This window comes from Homalodisca vitripennis, chromosome 1, assembly GCF_021130785.1.
Source record: "Homalodisca vitripennis isolate AUS2020 chromosome 1, UT_GWSS_2.1, whole genome shotgun sequence".
Taxonomy (NCBI): domain Eukaryota; kingdom Metazoa; phylum Arthropoda; class Insecta; order Hemiptera; family Cicadellidae; genus Homalodisca; species Homalodisca vitripennis.
The window spans coordinates 28257213-28275929 of NC_060207.1; the positions used below are offsets into that span (position 1 = coordinate 28257213).

Consider the following 18717-nt stretch of genomic DNA (forward strand, 5'->3'; position numbering starts at 1 on the left):
ATGCGTGTGCACGTGTGTGTGTTTGTCTGTATGCAGTATGATTAGTTTTATGGAATAATCAGCGATTCCAATTGACAAATGAGAATGAAACTTTATTCTCATTTGACTTAATATTGCGAAAGACAAAAATTATTGTTATTGGAGAATGTCCAGTTCAGTGCTTAATTTCTAAAATTTTTAGGTGTGGGAACTCTTAAAGCGGGAAGCTCAGACCGGTGGGTATGGAATACACCCAGGAAGGAGGGGGGGCCCTCACCCAGGAAAACTTTTGAAAATTATAAACTGTAAACCTTTGTTTTTAGGCCACCCAGACATAATAATACATTCATTTTTTATTAAAATACCAAGTGATATTTTTAATGCTGTTTATTTTCTTTAAGGTGCTTGATTAGGATGTAAGAAATAAAAACATGAATTTAAATTATTGAGTTTACTCTCTACTCTACTCTACTCCATTAACACCTTGTTGCCTACTTTAAATTTCCCAGAAATATTTGGTTTGATTTCATTGACCAATTTTGTTTGAATCAATGAAGCTCGCCAATATTAATTTTTTTAAATGAATGGTAAAATAAAAACAAATTGAGCCTTATTCACAGTTTTATTTATACACATTACAGTAGTAATAATAATACATATTAATATGTAAATGGATGTTTGTTAATATAACAGCTTTTTTACAAGTTTGCATATTTTACAAAAAAATTGCATACCTTATGGGTACAAAACAATATTAATACATTCAAAATAAACCAACTTCTTGGAAAGGAAAAGGAAGCGTTTAATTACACACAAAATAATTACACACAGAGTGGAGTAAACACGGTTTCATTTTTTTAAATTTAGTGTAGTTTTAAAAAAGTTAAGGTTGATTATTTTATTTGCTTATTAGTTATTACTAACAAATATGTACGGATTTGTAGTATGATATTGTAAGGCAATGCCAAGACTGTTGGTAAACTTAGTTTTAGTTGTTTGTTAATATTTTAAAGTGAAAACTACAAAAGAAACAAAACAACCAATACACAAAACTAACTGTAAGTACAAAAAATAACTCAGAAACTTGAGTTCAGAACCACAACTATAAGTTAGGCATAGGCTTAGTTATTTTAATGAAAACTTAATGTTCTGAAATTCTAAAAGATATTAAAAAACAGATTTAGGAAAAAAAGTTCCCACAATGCAATGCTGTCTTCATGGTAAGTTTTCTGCCCTCGTTGTTTTGACTTGGTGTCAAGTGCAGAATGGTGTCCCTTCGCCAGCCAGGTTTTGACGTGTCGTTTCGGGGATTGTATCTAGCCACAGGAGGTCCTAGGAGCCTGATCCGCAAATAAAATCGCAAACAGTGCTAATGTAGAGTGAAGATCTAAGAGGAGACATAATTAGATTCATTGCAGAAAACCCACGTTCACATTCAGCACTAGACACTGCAATACTATTTATGATGGAAATCAGTTTCTTAAACGACAGCGGTTGCTCCTAGAATAGTAGGTTTCTCTCCACTTAACATAGGCTTCAGTCCCTGCTTGAAGTGTCTGAAAGTCTCTAATTATATCCTGAGAGCTGCTAATCTTAAATCTATCGCAGATTCGCTGGATCTCACATTCTCCGTAGGTGATGGATAAGTCTTTTGGCCAATACATGGGGTGGATCACTTTGATGTCATTCATGATTTTGGTGTAGTGTTCAGCCGCATTTGAAGATGATGATAGCAACCTTGAAGTCAAGTTGTTAGCGAGGCTCCGATAGAACTGTTTTTCTGGAATACTGGGTATCTTGGATCTTACACAAAAGTTTAACATCTTGAAACATCAAATCGTCAATAGCAATTTTAGCTTCCACTGAACGTCTACCCATGTTTTCAACTCGGTTTTCAAACACTTTGATTAACAGTGTTACATCACTGTGGGCTTGGATAAGGTTGAGGCTTGATTTTGAAGCTGTAAGGACAAATCCGATAACTCTTCTAGAGCATCGAACATCAATGCCAGGTTTGTGTACAAAAAGTTGTAGAAGATAATGTACTACAAAGCCCTTTGTAAGTTGAACGTTGCTTCGAGTCCCTTTGTTTGTCTTCAGATGCTTCAATGAAATGATTGTACAAAGCTTTAAAAATCTGTCCAAAACTGCTTTCACGCCATTAAGCTGGGAGGCTACCCAACGAGTATCTAAAACACGGCCGATTTTCAACATTTGCTCCTCTAGTCCTTTAGCAACTTCTGCCAACTCCCTGCTGTTTGTCGGTGAACAACTAAACATGTTTCTAATTTTTATCCATGAATATCTTAAAATGATTGATTCCCAGCTACTTCTTCTATGGAATCGTGCACGGCAAGCTCTAAAACGATGGTTCAAACAATGCCAAATGAACAAAGTTGGGGAACGTTTCAGTAAGCTGTATAGCAAGGCCAGATTTCTTGCCTAGTAGCACTGAAAGCACCATCACAAGTTAGAGCAATCATATGGTCTTTCATGAATTCAAAAGCTTAGACCTAATGCTTGTAACTGATTTAAAAGTTCTTGTAAAAATATACCAGCTGATGTTGTGCTATTTAGCTCAAAAAGTGTTAAGAACACTGTCATAGGGTTTTGCATTCCCTTTAGAAACAGTTCTGATATAATAAACCACCAAAGCATTTTTGTTTGAAACTGAAGTGGCTTCATCCAAAAGCAGGGAAAATTTAGAGTCTGACTTGATTAGGCCATTTATCAAGTCTGATTTCATTTCATCAGAAATATGATGAATTATATTGGAGCAAGCAATTTGAATGTAGGATTCGCCCCATATCTAAGCCATTCATTATTTGAAGATCAATTTCAGTTTCAAACTCAAAAAATGGCCTATTTAGTTTAGCTTGCTTATAAGCCGTGCGGAAAAATGCGCTCAGTTACAATCTGCTGCTCTTTATGCATAGAAGCAACAGCTTTTTTCATTGTTTCTTTCTTAGCTTCTCAATGAGTATTTTTTCAGCTAAAGAAAGAGCTCGAGACCCACGGTGTAAAAATATCTTTTTCTAAGAGAGGATTGGCTGGTCTTTTTTATTGGTTTCCATAAGCGGTAACAGTTCCTAAAAACCCACTCTTCGTAATCTTTAGGCCCTTCGTTTTCTCTGCACCTAGAGTATTCACACTACGGCAAACGTTGCAACCTAGTTCTCTGTTCACAATTAAACCATGGATTTTTAGCTTTAAATTCAACAATTTGTTCTTCAGACCAACAAAACTGGCTGTTCACCCCCAAAATCATTATTTTCATTACTAACCTTAGCTTCGTCTGCATCAGATCCCAACCACCAACCTGGATACTATTTTGGACCGACGAGGAAGTCGAAGGGGAATGGTAATCGCAATTATCCTCATTGATCCCGATTGCGTCTTCTTTTTTATCTTGATCAACAATTGAAGTTGTAGTCAAATGCTTCCGAACTGCAGTTCTCATTATTCGCATAACCTTTTTTGTTTCTTAGGGTTAGGTTTAAAGAAATCAACAATTTTTCTGGTAGTCATAGTCAATTAGGAAACTCTTTAGCTGCACCAGCACTAATAAGCATAAACACGAACACAATCAACGACCTGCACCTCAAAAACGAACTTAAGCGTGATGGGATGCGATGCAACTTGTAAACTTAAACGCGAAACACACCAAGGTCAAGTCAACTAGTCAACACACTTGTGATCACTGGGGCTGGGGTGGCGCGGGTGAAGGGAATGGAGGGGGAAAGGAAGGGGGTGGGGGTGGGTATTGCTTTGTTATTGAGAGGGCGCAGCCGCGCATGCGCGAACTTAGGATGACTCGCCCGTCACCTTCCTCCTGCCTGATTCCGTGCAAGACTCATCACAGCACAGCTCACAACTGCTTGTACGGGCGCTTACTATCTGCTTACGGAGTCACTCGCAAACAAAGCATAGCATAATATTGATACTACCTACAATTTTTTTTTAACTAAAACTTGTACTCGTAGTTTTAAAAGCGTTCCCTTGCGTTCCGGCACTCTTGGGAGGTAAGGGAACGCCGTTCCCTTGCGTTCCCACTGAAATTAACCACTGGTCCAGTTCAATATCATAGTTACCTATCAGTAGTGAGTACATTGAAAAGTGACGTTACAACTTTAAAATCGTCACAGAGAGAGTTAAGCAAATTATTTATTTAAAACAGGGCAAGAGATACACTACATTAGGAAATTAACATAAAAGAATTCTAGTTACAGTTCAGTAGGTTAACTCACAATTGATATTAATAGTAGCCTACTATCTACTTGGGAAGATATAAGTAAACGTGCAACAAGATGATTGACAGAATCAATAATATGTGTATAAAAGGAATTGCACATGGCCCATTGTATAGATTGAAGTCGCCCATTTTTTGTGGATTGCACACATACTAAAGAATAAAAATTATACCTTAAGATGTTATTCTTCATTTACTTTTTTAAATCACACTTCAGAAACTATTTGTTGGCTACTATTTATTTTATCAATTCAAATCATCATATTTATATTTTAATACTTATTTTTTAAAAAAAATTATGGTTGCCTGTAAAGTCGGTTTTACGGGCGAAGATTTTACGTGACAACGTCTTTTTCTCGGTAGAATATTTATTGATATGAATATTATTAAATTGCACAATAGGAACAAGGAATTGAATGAAAATAAGAATTGCACAAATTTTAACTATAGAAATATATTTTGTTTACTAAAACATTGTACATAATTTGAAATTAATTAAAATTTGTTATTGTAAATGGTAAAGTTGAATAAAACATTTACTAAAATTGGAATTTGAAATTCTTGCTAAACACAGTTAAATTCTAACTCCGCGCGTGGTGATTGGTCGGTTTAGTTCGTTTGTTTGGTCGCACTGTTATGACAGGTTAGAGGTTATAATTTGTTATTTTAAATGTTTGACTAGCAATACGCGCTGTTTCTTCTCAATCGACTGAATTACGATTGATTGCAGAGTGATTTAAACTAATAATTTACTTAACACTATCAACATTTGTCAATAGTATGACATAACCTATAAACTCAGTTTCTCAACTTTTGTGTCAATCTAACAATTAATCAATCAATCATAGTTTACGATAATGAAATATCAGTGTACAATTATTTACCTTTATTGTTGTAGTTGTTGTAAATGACGAATCTAAGCACTCCACATTTTCACGAATAAACATAGTTATCTGCTTTATCCCGTGCGGCGGACCCACAGTTATCTGCTTTATCCCGTGCGGCGGACCCACTGGACGGGCATCGTAACGTTACCGGGCGTTAACACTTTTTCATGAGTGACTCCGAGCCGCAACCTAATTTAAGACGTTGTCACGTCAAAATAACTTCTACATTGTTCTAAATATAATATAGTAATTGTTTGTTTCAGAGCTGCAGAGGTTGTTCATTAAACAGGCTGCCAGATGTAAAATCTTTCATTTACAGTGATTTACCTAAATAGTATCCTTTTGTACTGTAATGTTTAGTCTTAGAAATAGTTACAAGTGAATGCTTTCATTAGGTAATTTTAACCCTCGAACTGGTGATTAAAATGTCCTATGTTGACAAGCTCTTTTTGGATTATTTATACTCTTTCCATAAAATTATTATAGACCAGCTTGTGTTTTATAACACGTTTTTGAAAGATACATGTAGCGACTGGGAAAATCGGAATAGTCAGGCAATTTTAACAACATGGAGAAAGTCAGAGAATTTCACAATAAACCAGGAAAATTGTCCGGTTATTCTTGGAGAGTATCTACCGGTCACAGAAGTCCTGGAAAAGTTACGGAATTTAATGAGGGTTCACGGAAATCGCCAAAAAATGAAGAATCATGACTTTGGCACAGAAATGTTCTGTTTAAAATATCTCCTTTATGACCTTGTGATAATAACTAGTGATGTGTCGAAGCCAAATCTCGAATCTACAGAATCTTCAAGAAAGATTCAGGTCTGAAAATCGATCCATATGATTCAACAATAGAATCTGGGGAGACTTGCTGTGTCATTAATTATTAGCTGATCCTCAATATTCAAATTACCCATTACAAAAATGTTTTTACTCTATTTTGTGTTTGAAGTTCGGAATTAGATAATCATATTAATGAATAATCTGAGTTTTTAAGATACTGTAGTATTTTGCTTCAAAGGTACTGAAAGTCACCACAAATCACTCCTCAGGAGTAGATACCCTCTCTTGTAAACGTCAACATTTTATATTTTTTGGGTTTTCAGATGATGCATGACAAGTTTTGTAGCCTTGGGATTTTCTGGGGTCAGGTTGTAAATTCCAAACACCCGAATATACAGAACATGCGGCCTATCATTATTTTAACTTTGACTGATCTACTTGTAACTTTGTCCAAGTAAATATTTGCTTTGTACTAACTTTTAAATTTACTATTGTATTTTTATCACTATTTGTGACCACATTTTTGACACTCATTATTTATAAAGTAAAATTCACTTTTAAAAGTTCGTTGATTTTTGTCAGTATTAAGATATATAAATTATTATTTTTTTTAATGAAAAAGTCAGGGAATTTCAAGCCACTTTGCTGGACACTCTGTAAATAAATACTACCTCATATATTTAATGGTATGAGTAACCCAGCAGGGATCACTTCTGGCTGGTTTATACCTTCCAGTAGAACCTACCACTGGGCACAGCAAATACCGATGTGTCACTTAAATCTGGGCATCCTTATGGATGTCCAGGAGCGGCAGCACACCACTTGTAGCAAATGTCAAGATTCTGGGGTGCAAGGGTAATTTGATAGGTCTAGTCTACTGTGGGAGATGACTGTTGGAGTTGGTGAGGTTTGTTCCCTGAGTATCAGAGGTTCTTACTAGCCTCAACAAGTGTGTGCCACCCCTTGCCTGCTTTGGTCTCCCCTTCTTTGGGGGGACATGACTTTGAGATTAGTGCTCTAATTCTTCCTCATGGAGAAAGAGTAGTTGTGTTGATAGGAGGCGGTCCCTATCCCCTAACCTTATTCATCCTAAATATCCTGTTGCTCCAGAAGCAGCGCTAAGATCATTACAGGACTAGGTGGAATTTATAAGCTTCTTGTCCTAAGAGAACAAATAAAAGAAAATGGTATGAGTCGTACATCTAGATACGTAAAATTAAGGAAAACAATTTCTGTACGAAAAAGAATTACAAGTCAATGACTCCAGTGAAATAACACTTGAGAGTACTATCAGGAGCTTCATGGCCATCAATATTGTGTTTCTGTTCTGCATGTGGTAGTAATACTATCAGGAGTTTCATGGCCATAAATAATGTGTTTCTGTTCTGCATGTGGAAATAATACTATCATGAGTTTCATGGTCATAGATAATGTGTTTCAGTTCTGCATGTGAAAGTAATGAACAACTTTTCTTGTCATCACAGAAACCTTTTTTAGTTGTTATTAACTGACTGCAAAAGAATTACATTGTTGATATTTTTTGTGTCTGGTATTTTCTAATTACTTTTAGTAAACTCAGTTTACAAGTAAAAAAGGACAAATTTAACCTTATATTATATTTTACAGGTCTGAAAATTAATTTGACCTCGTATAGGTACAAGTATTTTAACAGCCACACAAGTTCATATCCTACATCATCTCAGTTGGTCTGCATCCTATGAAACCTTTCTACTTGAATCTGTTGAAAATGTTCAGTCAATAAACTACATATATGGTTCTTTGAAACAAAATAAGAAAAATTGCTAAACACATTACTTCTAAAATGCCTTTTCTATTTCGGTCTGTCTCTATCCATAAATAATTCATAGCTCCAAACCAACTAAATTTTAGTGTTACAAATTAACTGAAATAATATCTCTATATGACTTAAAATAATAAATAAAATTTACTTCTTTCATAAGAAAAACCGTTTGACAGTTTGTATGCCAAATTTAACAAAACTTATATAAAAGATCAAAGAAGTTTTGTGAGAATTTAAGACCGAATCATAAAAAGACAGAACAAAGTATTTAATTTGTTACGATCAGTAATGTTGATAACTGAGTAAATACATTTTACTGTTCTTGTCCAACAATTTTTTAGGAAATTTACATGTAGTCAAGAGTAAATATGTTATTTTCCAATTATTTACCATTCTATCACAGCACATGTTTTTTTGTAATTTAAGATTTTATGTTTATTGACAGTATTTTCTCGTAACTTTTTGTTTTAAAGGTTGTACTGCCAACATTTTAAAACTAAGTACAGCAAGTTAGGTTATAGTGAGATGAATATTCACATCAATTTCAATACAATGAAAAAAAGTTTTAAAATTAAAAATTCTTTAAAGAAAAAGATTTAACAGACAGATGGGTTTTAGGACTTAAATTATACCAACTTGTTTTTTACTTTCCTAAAAAAAGGAACAAGACTTATGTCCTACAGTTTGGAGTAATAGATATAATTTCTCTCTATAAACAAAATCAAAGAAATAGATTAGTGAGTAAGTAAATAGAATCAATGATTAAGAAAGTTCTTTGCTCAAATTTAATTAGTTTAATCTAAGGAAGGGAATATAAAATCCACTACAAGAACTTTTTACTTTCATAAGTGTATTTATTTTTAATTTAATGTACTATAAAATAAAACTGGTCTGAAAATATTACATTGATTAAACTCAGTTATGTACACGGCAGACCAATGTTATATCTTTTTGGAATTGAAATTAGTTTAACACAGGTCTTTTACAATATTTCTCGTAGATTTGTTTAACAACTCGCCACTCAACCAAGAGGTGCACAGAAAATGTTCCTATTACAGGAGGTGTATTGCGTCTCACCTTGAGATGAGAACTCTACACTCAGAACTAAAAAAATACTAAAAGAGACTGTTGGGTCGAAGGCCTAGAAATAATCTATAAACACTCGAATCTTGCGTAAAAATGATATACAGTCTTCCAAATTGTATTCTCACTGAGCTCAAAAAACTGTTCTTGCCAGAAATTGTCAAACTGTTTATACTTTTAGTAAGGCTACTCATTATACGGATTTTTTTTATAAACAATTAGCATGAAATGTCTACGGTTTAAGAACTAATTTTATGATAACATTATAAGAACGAACTTTAATCATACAATTTTTATCCCAAAAAATAGAAGATTCGGGACCCTGGTTAATGTTTTTTATAATTCATTTCATTCCATTTTCTTAAAATGTGATGACCCAATTTGTCCTCATTTATGGAAAGTGGAAACTTTCTCGCTAAAAAAAGATTTAATTAATATTTATAATTAATTTCATTATTTTAAATATGATAACCCATTTTCCTTCATAAATGGAAAATTGGAAACTTTTTAACCTAAAATATATGATATATGTCACACTTCTTTTGAGGTTTTCATCAACATTGTATTGTATATACTCTCTCCTTATTCAGTTTTCTAAGAACCTGTGAACCCGTGGAGGCAGGCATAATAAACTTAAAAATTAATTAGCCTCACCTTAAAAATCCCCTGTTATGTGTATAAACAGTTCCAACTCCATACTGTGTTTCCCTCTATTTTTGCTCTTACTTATTGTTTTTAACTTTCGATACTGAGTTTTCAATAATACAGCTCATAAAGTGACTGAAAAAATTGCATTAAATAAAGAGAAAAGAATATTTTAGTTTATTTTTTCCTTGACTTTGTGAAACAGCCGAGGTGTAGAGTTCCACCCTATACATGGAGCAGTTCCTCACCTTGTTTTATTTGATGAGTCAGATAAGGTAAGTTATCAGACTGTCTTGTTTGACTTACAATGTCCCTTTATAATCGAACATGTTAGTAGAGTGCAATATAGCAACATGTATAAAATAAATTACCTCAGATACATATATTACTGAATTCATTCCATAAAAAAATGAAAGCTGGTTAACACTGTTCACCTGAAACGGTAAAATCAATTTTATGAATTAGTATTACCCTTTAATATGTATTAAATTCATAATTTTTAAGATACACTTATCAAAACTCAATATATATTTTGAATTTATATATGAAAATTGTAACTAAAGGTACCAATTTTATTCATGTGTTGTTTGTAAAAAATTCAGAAATAAAAATGTACTTGTTTGTGGTAGTTAGCTAGTGTATAAGCATTTATTCTTTGATCATCGTGCTCACTTGTTAGAATGCTTGAATACAGGCCTACAGAAACGGTTAACTATACGAGGTATGGCTATTAAATAACGGGACTGATATTCTAAAAAAATTTATTTTTATTTTAAACATAATTACTTATTATCACCTTCAATATACACCCCTTCTCTATCCCTGCAACGCTCCATGCGAATTTTTCATTGTTGGAAAACAATGCTGAAAGTCATCTTCTGTCAACTCTTTCAGGAGTCTTGCCGCTTTTTCTTGAACAGCTTCTACTGATTCAAATCTCGTACCTTTCAATGCAGATTTCACCTTAGGGAAAAGATAAAAGTCGCATGGTGCTAGGTCTGGCGAGTAAGGTGGATGTTCTAACACTGGGATGCTGTACTTGGTCAGGAACCGCTTGACAGATAACGCGGAATGAGCTGGCGCATTGTCTTGGTGCAAAATCCATGATTTGTCCTTCCACATTTCGGGTTGTTTTTTTCTTACTCTTTCACGTAGTTTATTAAGTACCTCAAGATAGTAATGTTGATTAATTGTTTGACCTTCAGGAACCCAGTGAAGGTACACAATCCCACGAATGTCGAAAAAAGCAATCATCATTGCTTTAAATTTTGACTTGCTCATTCTTGCTTTTTTGGCTCTCGGTGAAGTTGAGGTCTTCCAATGCATGGATTGGCGGTTCGTTTCCGGATCATAAGTAAAAAACCACGATTCATCACATGTTATTATTCTTTCCAATAAATTTGGGTCATTTTCAATGGCATTCAAAGTGTCAGTACAAACATTTTTACGAGCTGCTTGTTGATCAATCGTAAGAATTTTTGGTACCATTTTTGCACACATTTTTCGCATGTTCAAATTGTCATGTAAAATTTGCCGTACACATTCTTTATTAATGCCTACAGATTCAGCAACTGCACGAATGCTTAATCGTCGGTCAGACCGAATCAAATTAGCAACTTTTTTGACATTGTCTTCCGTTTTTGATGTTGAAGGACGACCTGGCCGCGAATCATCTTCCACGTCTTGTCGACCATCTTGAAAACGCTTAAACCATTCAAAAACACGAGTCCGCGATAAACATTCACTGACATACACTTCTTTTAGTAAATTATAGGTTTCGGTAGCGGTTTTTCCAAGTTTAACGTGAAATTTAATAACAATTCGTTGCTCTATTATTACGCTAACCATTTTTCCGGCAAAACAAAATAACAACACTTACATAAATGAAGGTTATGACACAACGATGTTGTTTACAGAAACGAGACTAACTGCATTCTGAAGAGGAAGTCTCAAACTACACAGCTGTTGGTCATTGTTGGTTGGCGCATGCGCACTCGTTCCACTGCAGCGTCAGTCCCGTTATTTAATAGCCATACCTCGTATATTATACCAAATTATTGAGTGAAGAAATTTAAATTATAAGTTTTATAAGTTATCAATTATAAAACTGGTACATTATAATAGTTTACATTAAAAGGATTTAGTAAGTACATTATAATAGTAACCATTACCAGAGAATCAAATTAACAAGGTTTTCTATTATTTTTTATCAAAGAAAACTCACAATTGTCCAATAATTTTAATTTTCTCATACGAGGCCTTTCAACATCTAAGACGCCATAGTCACGTGTGAATCAACAATGTGAAATAATAGTATAAATATTTTACAATTAAAAATAATTATCAGCTGATTAAAGCTTATTACAAGTTTTGTATAATTAAGTATAATACAATAAATATTAAATATCTTATATAATAATAATGGCTTTAAAATTAAATGTAGGTATTTATACTATTTCAAATTGTTAGTTCACAACTGATGATGGCACCTTAGATGTCAAAAGGCCTTGTGTGGTAAAATTAAAATTATTGGAAAACTAATTGTGAGTTTTCTCTTACAGAAATAGTTTTTACAATAAGAAGAGCTCTTTGTACAATAACAGGTTTTATTTTCTCTTTCTGTTATGTATAGTTTTTAATATAAAAATTTTATAGATGTGTGCAGATATTTCTTTAGCAGACTAAAATTATATAAAGTTGAAAACTATTAAACTTTACTTAAAATAATGGTTTTAACAGTATTCTGTACTTAGACACCCTTAATCATTAAAACATTGTAAAAAGAAAATGAATCAAATGTTTACTTTTCGTTTAAAACATTTTCTCTGTATGTTTAAAACTTCTTCTGGTCAGTTATGTTTGTACAGATAACAGTTGTTAGTAGTGCAATGAAGTGGCAGTCTCTTGTACAATTTGGTTATAGTTCTTCAACAATAGATATAAATTAACATCTGCTACACATAATAAAGTTTTAGAAGACACAAAATACAGCTGTCAATTAATAGCTATTGTGACATTTCAGTTCTTTCTAAATGTAAATTTTGTCTGTAATAGGAGCTGGATAGAATAAACCTGTCTTCTCTGTCTCGTGATGAATGCAATGAGCTGGTTCGCAAATGGTTCTCGCTGAAAGAGGAGGAAACCGAAACGACTGCAAGTGGAAAAGTTCATGGAGAACTCTAATTAGTTTTAATTTAGTCTTGTAATGAAAAAATCAACAGATAAAACACAGTTAAATAAACAGTTCAGTTGATAATTTGTGAGACAAGCTCTCCTACTTCTGCAGCATACAATATATATATTGTGTTCATTGTTTGTACTGTAGTATATTTTGTTTGTACACTTTCAATCATAGAGTACACAAAGCACATTCTAAAAACTAAAACACCAAAACACCAAACTGGAGGTTGGCAATACATTTTATGAAAAATGGAAATGGAGCACAAATTAATTTAATTTTTAACCTATAAATCTATATTATTTGATGTTTTGTGATATATTTTATGAACAGAAACTTAGTTGCTTTTTGTTAAAAATTTTTAAAATAGTTTTTTATTCTGTTTGGGTGTTTATAATTATATTGTTTTTTAGTGGTTCCTAAATTACAGACTTTATTATAATTCACAATACATTGTTTTAAATATAATATTTTGTCAGAACCAAAACTTTGATTTTATTTCCACCTCTTATCTTTTACACGTTAGCTACCAATGTTCTTCTCCTCTTTGGTACTATGAACCTAAATGTTTCGTCTCAATTGTTGGAAATGGCAATTAAATGAACTATGTACGTCAATAACTTTTCAAAATTTAAGTGATATTTAGAGGTAGAGGTAAATAAATAACATTTACTATTTCAATGATATTTTGAATACAACTTTATTTTTGATTGCAGATGTGAGTAAGAATTCCACAAATATAGAAAGTATAAAACAAATTTATCATGACTTATTTGTTGATGTTTTTCAAGCAATTTGTAGATATAAGGCTTCACTGAACAAAGCTCACTCTTGCTGCCTGATAACCTCTATCGTATCTAGATTTCTGGTACCCATAATTTTGTCTTTTGAATGCTTTGATGGAATGTATGTCTTTTGGCCCATGTTGAACAGAAATTTCAATTTCAGTCTTCCTGTAAGCCAACCATGCATTTACAAATAGCTCTTCCAAGAAGTATGACTTCAGTGATTTGGTACCAATGTATTGCTTTCTCACCAAAATGTTTCCCTGGACTAGCAAGGCTACCTACTTCAATGCCTGTAGGCGGAAGTACATTGAGTCAGAAAAAGAGAGGTGATGAAAATGCATCTCAATCAAGATCTTGGGGGCGGATAGAACCTGTCATTCGTCTGCTGCGATTCAAAATTATTCAATTATCACCAAAAATATGTAATCAAACAAGCCAAGGAGAACTTCAGCAAGAGTCATCCTGAGGCTGAGTTACTACTACCTGATGACAAGCTGGGTATCTGCACTTCGGTGTTCAATGCCCTGCAGAAGATCGTCAGCATGGTGATCCCTGTGTGACCTTTTTTTTTTACAGAGGGCCAGGTTTCCTAGGCCTGGTAGTTGCCTCTCAGCCATCGGCTTATTGTGCACCCTCTCCCAGGGTTTAAGCTGTATCAAATCCCAGGGCCTTTACAAAACCATGAGATCTTCTGAACAATGCTTTCCTGTTCCAACCCCTCTTCCGTATGCATAAGAACACCTAGGGATCTTGAGCGTTTGCTCTGTAATGCCGGACATTCAAATATGACGTGCTTGGCTGTTTCGTCAGCCTCGCCACATTTCCTGCACAGTGTTTCCTGAAACTGGAATACCTATTCTGTTCAGGTGACTTCGGAATATCCAATGACCTGTAATAAAACCAGTCACCTTTCTGATCTCCGTTCTACTCATTCTAAGGGCATCTGCTGCAATGTTCCTTGATGGTCCCTTGAGCATCGCTTTGCCTGTACATTCCCCTCAGTGTTTCTCCAATGTTGTAGGTGTTTGTTAGCCATCCACTTGGTAACTGATCTACGTGCTAAGTTATATGAGACCCCACACGTTGGTTCAGGACCGGTAAGAAGACGGTTGGCTCCCAAGTTAGCGCAAACCGTCTGCCCCTTCATTTCCTGTGATTCCTCTATGTCCAGGCACCCAAGTTAGAATAACTTTATTGGTTTTCGCCAGCAATTTCAAGACCTTATGGCATTCCCAGGACTGCCTTCGAATTACAGTCATGGTTTGGCCAAGGCCTGCAGAGCAGCCCTGCTGTCCGAGTTAATGTAGATGTTTTTGCCTTTGTAGCCCCTTTCCACATTAACTCTTGCACATTCTGCAAGGGCTGTAACTTTAGCCTGAAAGGACAGTTGCCAGTTTACCTAGGCTAAAGCTTAAGTTAACCCTCGGTCTGGCTCCCCAGACCCCTGCCCCAGTACCCTTCAGAGTCTTTGACCCGTCCGTGTACCAGGGTTAGAGCCTTCTTCATGTAGTCAGGCTCACCTTTTGACCATTCCTTCCTCTCAACAATGTTGACTTGAAATGGTTTTTCCCAGTCCGTAACCTTTGCCATTCTGTCAGACATCATTTCTAGAATATCCAGTTTGAGAATGTCAACGATCTTGGAGTGCTTACTAGCATGGTGATAATGCCAGTTCCCATTGCACTTCAGTCTGTAGGCAGGCCATCCTAGCCTCTCCTATGACGAATATATCTAGGGGTGGGAGATTTAGCACTACTTCCATAGCAGCGGTTGGTGTTCCTCTCATGGCACCCGTTGTCCGCAAGCATGCCAACCGCTGTACCTTTGACAGGTTTTTTGCGGCAGTCACCTGTTGGAATTTTGGCCACCATACCACTGAGCCATATCACCATCATTGGCCTAATGACTCTGGTGTACAGCCAGTGTGACATGTCGGGTCTAAGCCCCCATGTGCATCCTACTGCACGTCTCACCATCATCAATGTAGTCTGAGATCGTCTGATTATGTATTCCAGATGACAAATTCCAGGTGAGTTTTATCATCCAGTTTGACACCTAGATATTTGGAACTCCTGCTTAACTGTATCTGGCCCCCACATAGGACTGGCTGTGTGATTTCCAGTTTTCCTTCTTCTTGTAAATGGTATCATGACGGTCTTCGAAGGATTTACTACAAGTCCTTCTTCGTCACACCATCGCTCCACAATGGCCAGGTGCTCTCTGCATCATTTCCAGACACGTTACCATATGCTTACCTCTTATGAGTTATAACAACATCATCTGCATAGCCTTGAGCATACATACCCTGTTCATTCAGAGTCCAGGAGTAAGTCATCCACAACTATGTTCCACAGGCTTGGTGATAATACACCTCCTTGTGGACATCCTCGCTGCGTTTTGACCTCTCTTGTGATTCCGCACAGAGATGCCTGTGCTCTTCTGCTCTTAAGCATGTTACTTATCCACCTAACAACAGTTTTCTCCGTACCCGTGGATGTAAGCTTAGACACTATAGAGTGAGTACTCTCGTATTATCAAAAAGCTCCTTCTATGTCCAGGAACACTGCTAAAGCTATTTCCTTTTGTTCAATAGCTTGCTCAATCTTGCCAACCAGACAGTGTAGGGCTGTTTCACAAGATTTACCTTTCTGATAGGCATGTTGATTTGGATGTAAGGGACGATTGATGAGGACTGTGTCCCTTAAATGCCTATCCAGAACCTTCTCCATGGTCTTGACAAAGAAGGATGTTAGGCTTATTGGTCTATAAGCCTTTTGCAACCTCATAGGAGGGTTGCCTGGCCTTCGGGGATAAATATAACCCTAGAGGTCCTCCAAGATGAGGGTATGACTCCTGTCGCTAGACTAGTCTAAACAGTCGTAGGAGCAGGGGGTATCACCAAGTCCCCACTCTCCTGCAGTAAAGCGGGGAAAAATGCCATCGGTACCTGGTGATTTGATCGGCTTTAAAAGACTCCAAGGCCCGTTTTATCCCTAAGTAGTTGATGACAGTCTTTGCACAGTTCCAGTCCACCTTAGACGAGCTATCTCTAGGTTCTCGCCGCCATTCACTAACAACTGTTTCACTGGTTTGAAACGATCCTGGGAAGTGTGTATTCAGTAAACACTGAAGAGTCTCCTCAGGATCCTTGGTGTGAGTCCCATCTTCCCTAAGTATAGTACCCACCGCATTTGTGGGGCTTCGAGCTAGGACTTTTTGGAGTTTTGCGCAGTCAGGAGCCTTATCAATACTCTGACAGAATTCTCTCCACGAGTTTCTCTTAGCTCTTCTCACCTCTTTATTGTACTCTGTTAGGGCAGCAGAGTACCTATCCCAGTTCCCTGCACGTTTGCATTTATTATATGCTCCTGCGAAGGTTTTTCCTCAAGGTTTCCAGCCCCTGGTTCCACCAACATGCTTTTTTTCCTTGAGTTTTTCTCAATCACGGGCAGGCTTGTTGTGGTACGATTCTATCATGGCGTTTTTCAAAGAGTTTCGCCATGTCCTCGACCCCTTGCCCCTGATACCCATTTTCCCTTACTAGATTGTTTTTTAGCTCTGCATTGAAAGCTACCCAATCTGTTTTCTTTGGGTTTCTATAGGTCTCCTTTATTTTATACGACCTCATGTCAAAGGAGATATACTTTATGATCTGAAGCAGATGCTTCATCTAGCACACTCCAGTTTAAAACTTTAGTTGCAATATAGTTGCTAGTCAGAGTTATATCTAAGACCTCTTCTCTTACCCCTGTACCTCTTCTTTGTACAAAAGTAGGTTTTACGGCCTTGATTCATAATAACTAAGTTAGATTCTACTATGAAATTCAAGAGGCACTCACCCCGATTGTTGATGTTGCTTGCTCCCCAAGCGGTGTGGTGGGCATTCGCGTCACAACCGACAATCAGGTGCCTCCGCGTAAGGGTTCCGAACTCCACAATCCGCCTCATCTCCGCAGTTGGCGGTGGTTCTGGAGAATCGTATGGGAGGTAAACTGATGCAAACAGGATTCTGGATGTTGCCATCACCTGTCTGCAAGTGAACCTCTGTCACGGCTGTGTCTCTAGAACACATTTGTGCCATTTTTAGTGATTTTGATTTTGTTACTGACATATATACATGCTCTAGGGTTGTTACTGCCAGAATCATATATCAAATTACCTTTAGCGGTGCTCATCCCCATCACACGGCTGCCAATGGTCCATGGTTCTTGGATCAGGACCACGCCTATGTCGTCAGCCAGGATCTTCTGGCAGAGTGTTGCCGTAGCTGCTCTGCTGTGGTGTAAGTTTATCTGGAGCACCGCTGTCATCCACTATTGATCATTACCTCCCTGCAGCTTGAAGGTGATCCTGTCACTGCCCAAAAATGGGCGCATCGCCAGAGTCTTCAGCTTCTTCAGGGAGTCTTCGTCCACATGAAGGACCAGGAATTCGCCGTTAGGTACTAGATTTCCCTCCAACAGCAGTCCATTGATCCATGTCAAGGTCATTCTGGTTTTTGAGGGCTTCGAACAGCTCTTGCTTGCTGTCCACCTCGATGTCCTTAGGGATAAAAGTGGATACTTTAAACATCCTTACCAGGACTTTTAGCTGTGTGACCTCCTACCCTTGAAGCTGAGTTACTGTTACCTGACAATGTGCTGGGTATTTGCACTTCAGTGTTCAATGCCCTGCAGAAGATCGTCAGCATGGTGATCCCTGTGTGACCTCTACCCTTGAAGCTGAGTTACTGTTACCTGACGATGTGCTGGGTATTTGCACTTCGGTGTTCAATGCCCTGCAGAAGATCGTCAGCATGGTGATCCCTGTGTGACCTCCTACCCTTGAAGCTGAGTTACTGTTACCTGATGACGTGCTGGGTATATGAGTTTCATCGTACAACATCCTGCAGGAGAAAACCATCAATATGGTGACCCCCTGTCAATGAAGCTAACTTACTGCTACCTGATGACAAGCTCGGTACCTGTAGTGATTGGCCTTAACTGTTGTTTCCCCGAAACAGTTTACGCTTCGCATTAGTTTAATTGAACTAATGTGTTGCAAAAGTCAAGACTACTCGAGTATAGAATACTAGATGCATCAGAATTAGTTAAATCATAGTCAACATTTTTAAATGCAAACCCCCATCAAATGACACTTCATTTTAAAGGTCTTTATAAAAGAAGAACAATGCCAAAGACTAGAGGTCTCTATCTCAATCCAGTACGAAACAACGGCTTGTCAAAGTTTTATTGAAAAGTTACGCTAAAAAACACTATTTTTCATAACTCATCTGTTCAGACTTATTCATAATACTAAGTAGTGCTAAATTAAACTTACCGT

General features: G+C 36.5%; 1 protein-coding gene and 2 long non-coding RNA genes across 4 annotated transcripts in view; 1 reads left to right on the forward strand and 2 right to left on the reverse strand.

Annotated features, from left to right (window-relative positions):
- Positions 1-13094, forward strand: part of LOC124358718 (selenoprotein M-like) — a 31475-nt gene extending 18381 nt beyond the window's left edge. For both annotated transcript variants that reach the window (XM_046811018.1, XM_046811025.1), the window contains exons 2-4: positions 5379-5449; positions 9635-9704; positions 12484-13094. In XM_046811018.1, coding sequence (XP_046666974.1) covers positions 5379-5449; positions 9635-9704; positions 12484-12612 — 270 coding nt within the window. In that variant the 3' untranslated portion in view covers positions 12613-13094. The remainder of the gene's footprint in view (positions 1-5378; positions 5450-9634; positions 9705-12483) is intronic.
- Positions 1-18717, reverse strand: part of LOC124358741 — a 32512-nt gene that overhangs the window by 13094 nt on the left and 701 nt on the right. The gene's annotated exons all lie outside the window — the stretch shown is intronic.
- Positions 13289-18525, reverse strand: LOC124358734. The gene is made up of 2 exons (XR_006922061.1): positions 17995-18525; positions 13289-13956 (listed from the first exon to the last, which is right to left on the reverse strand). It is a non-coding gene; the product is annotated as an uncharacterized LOC124358734 (long non-coding RNA).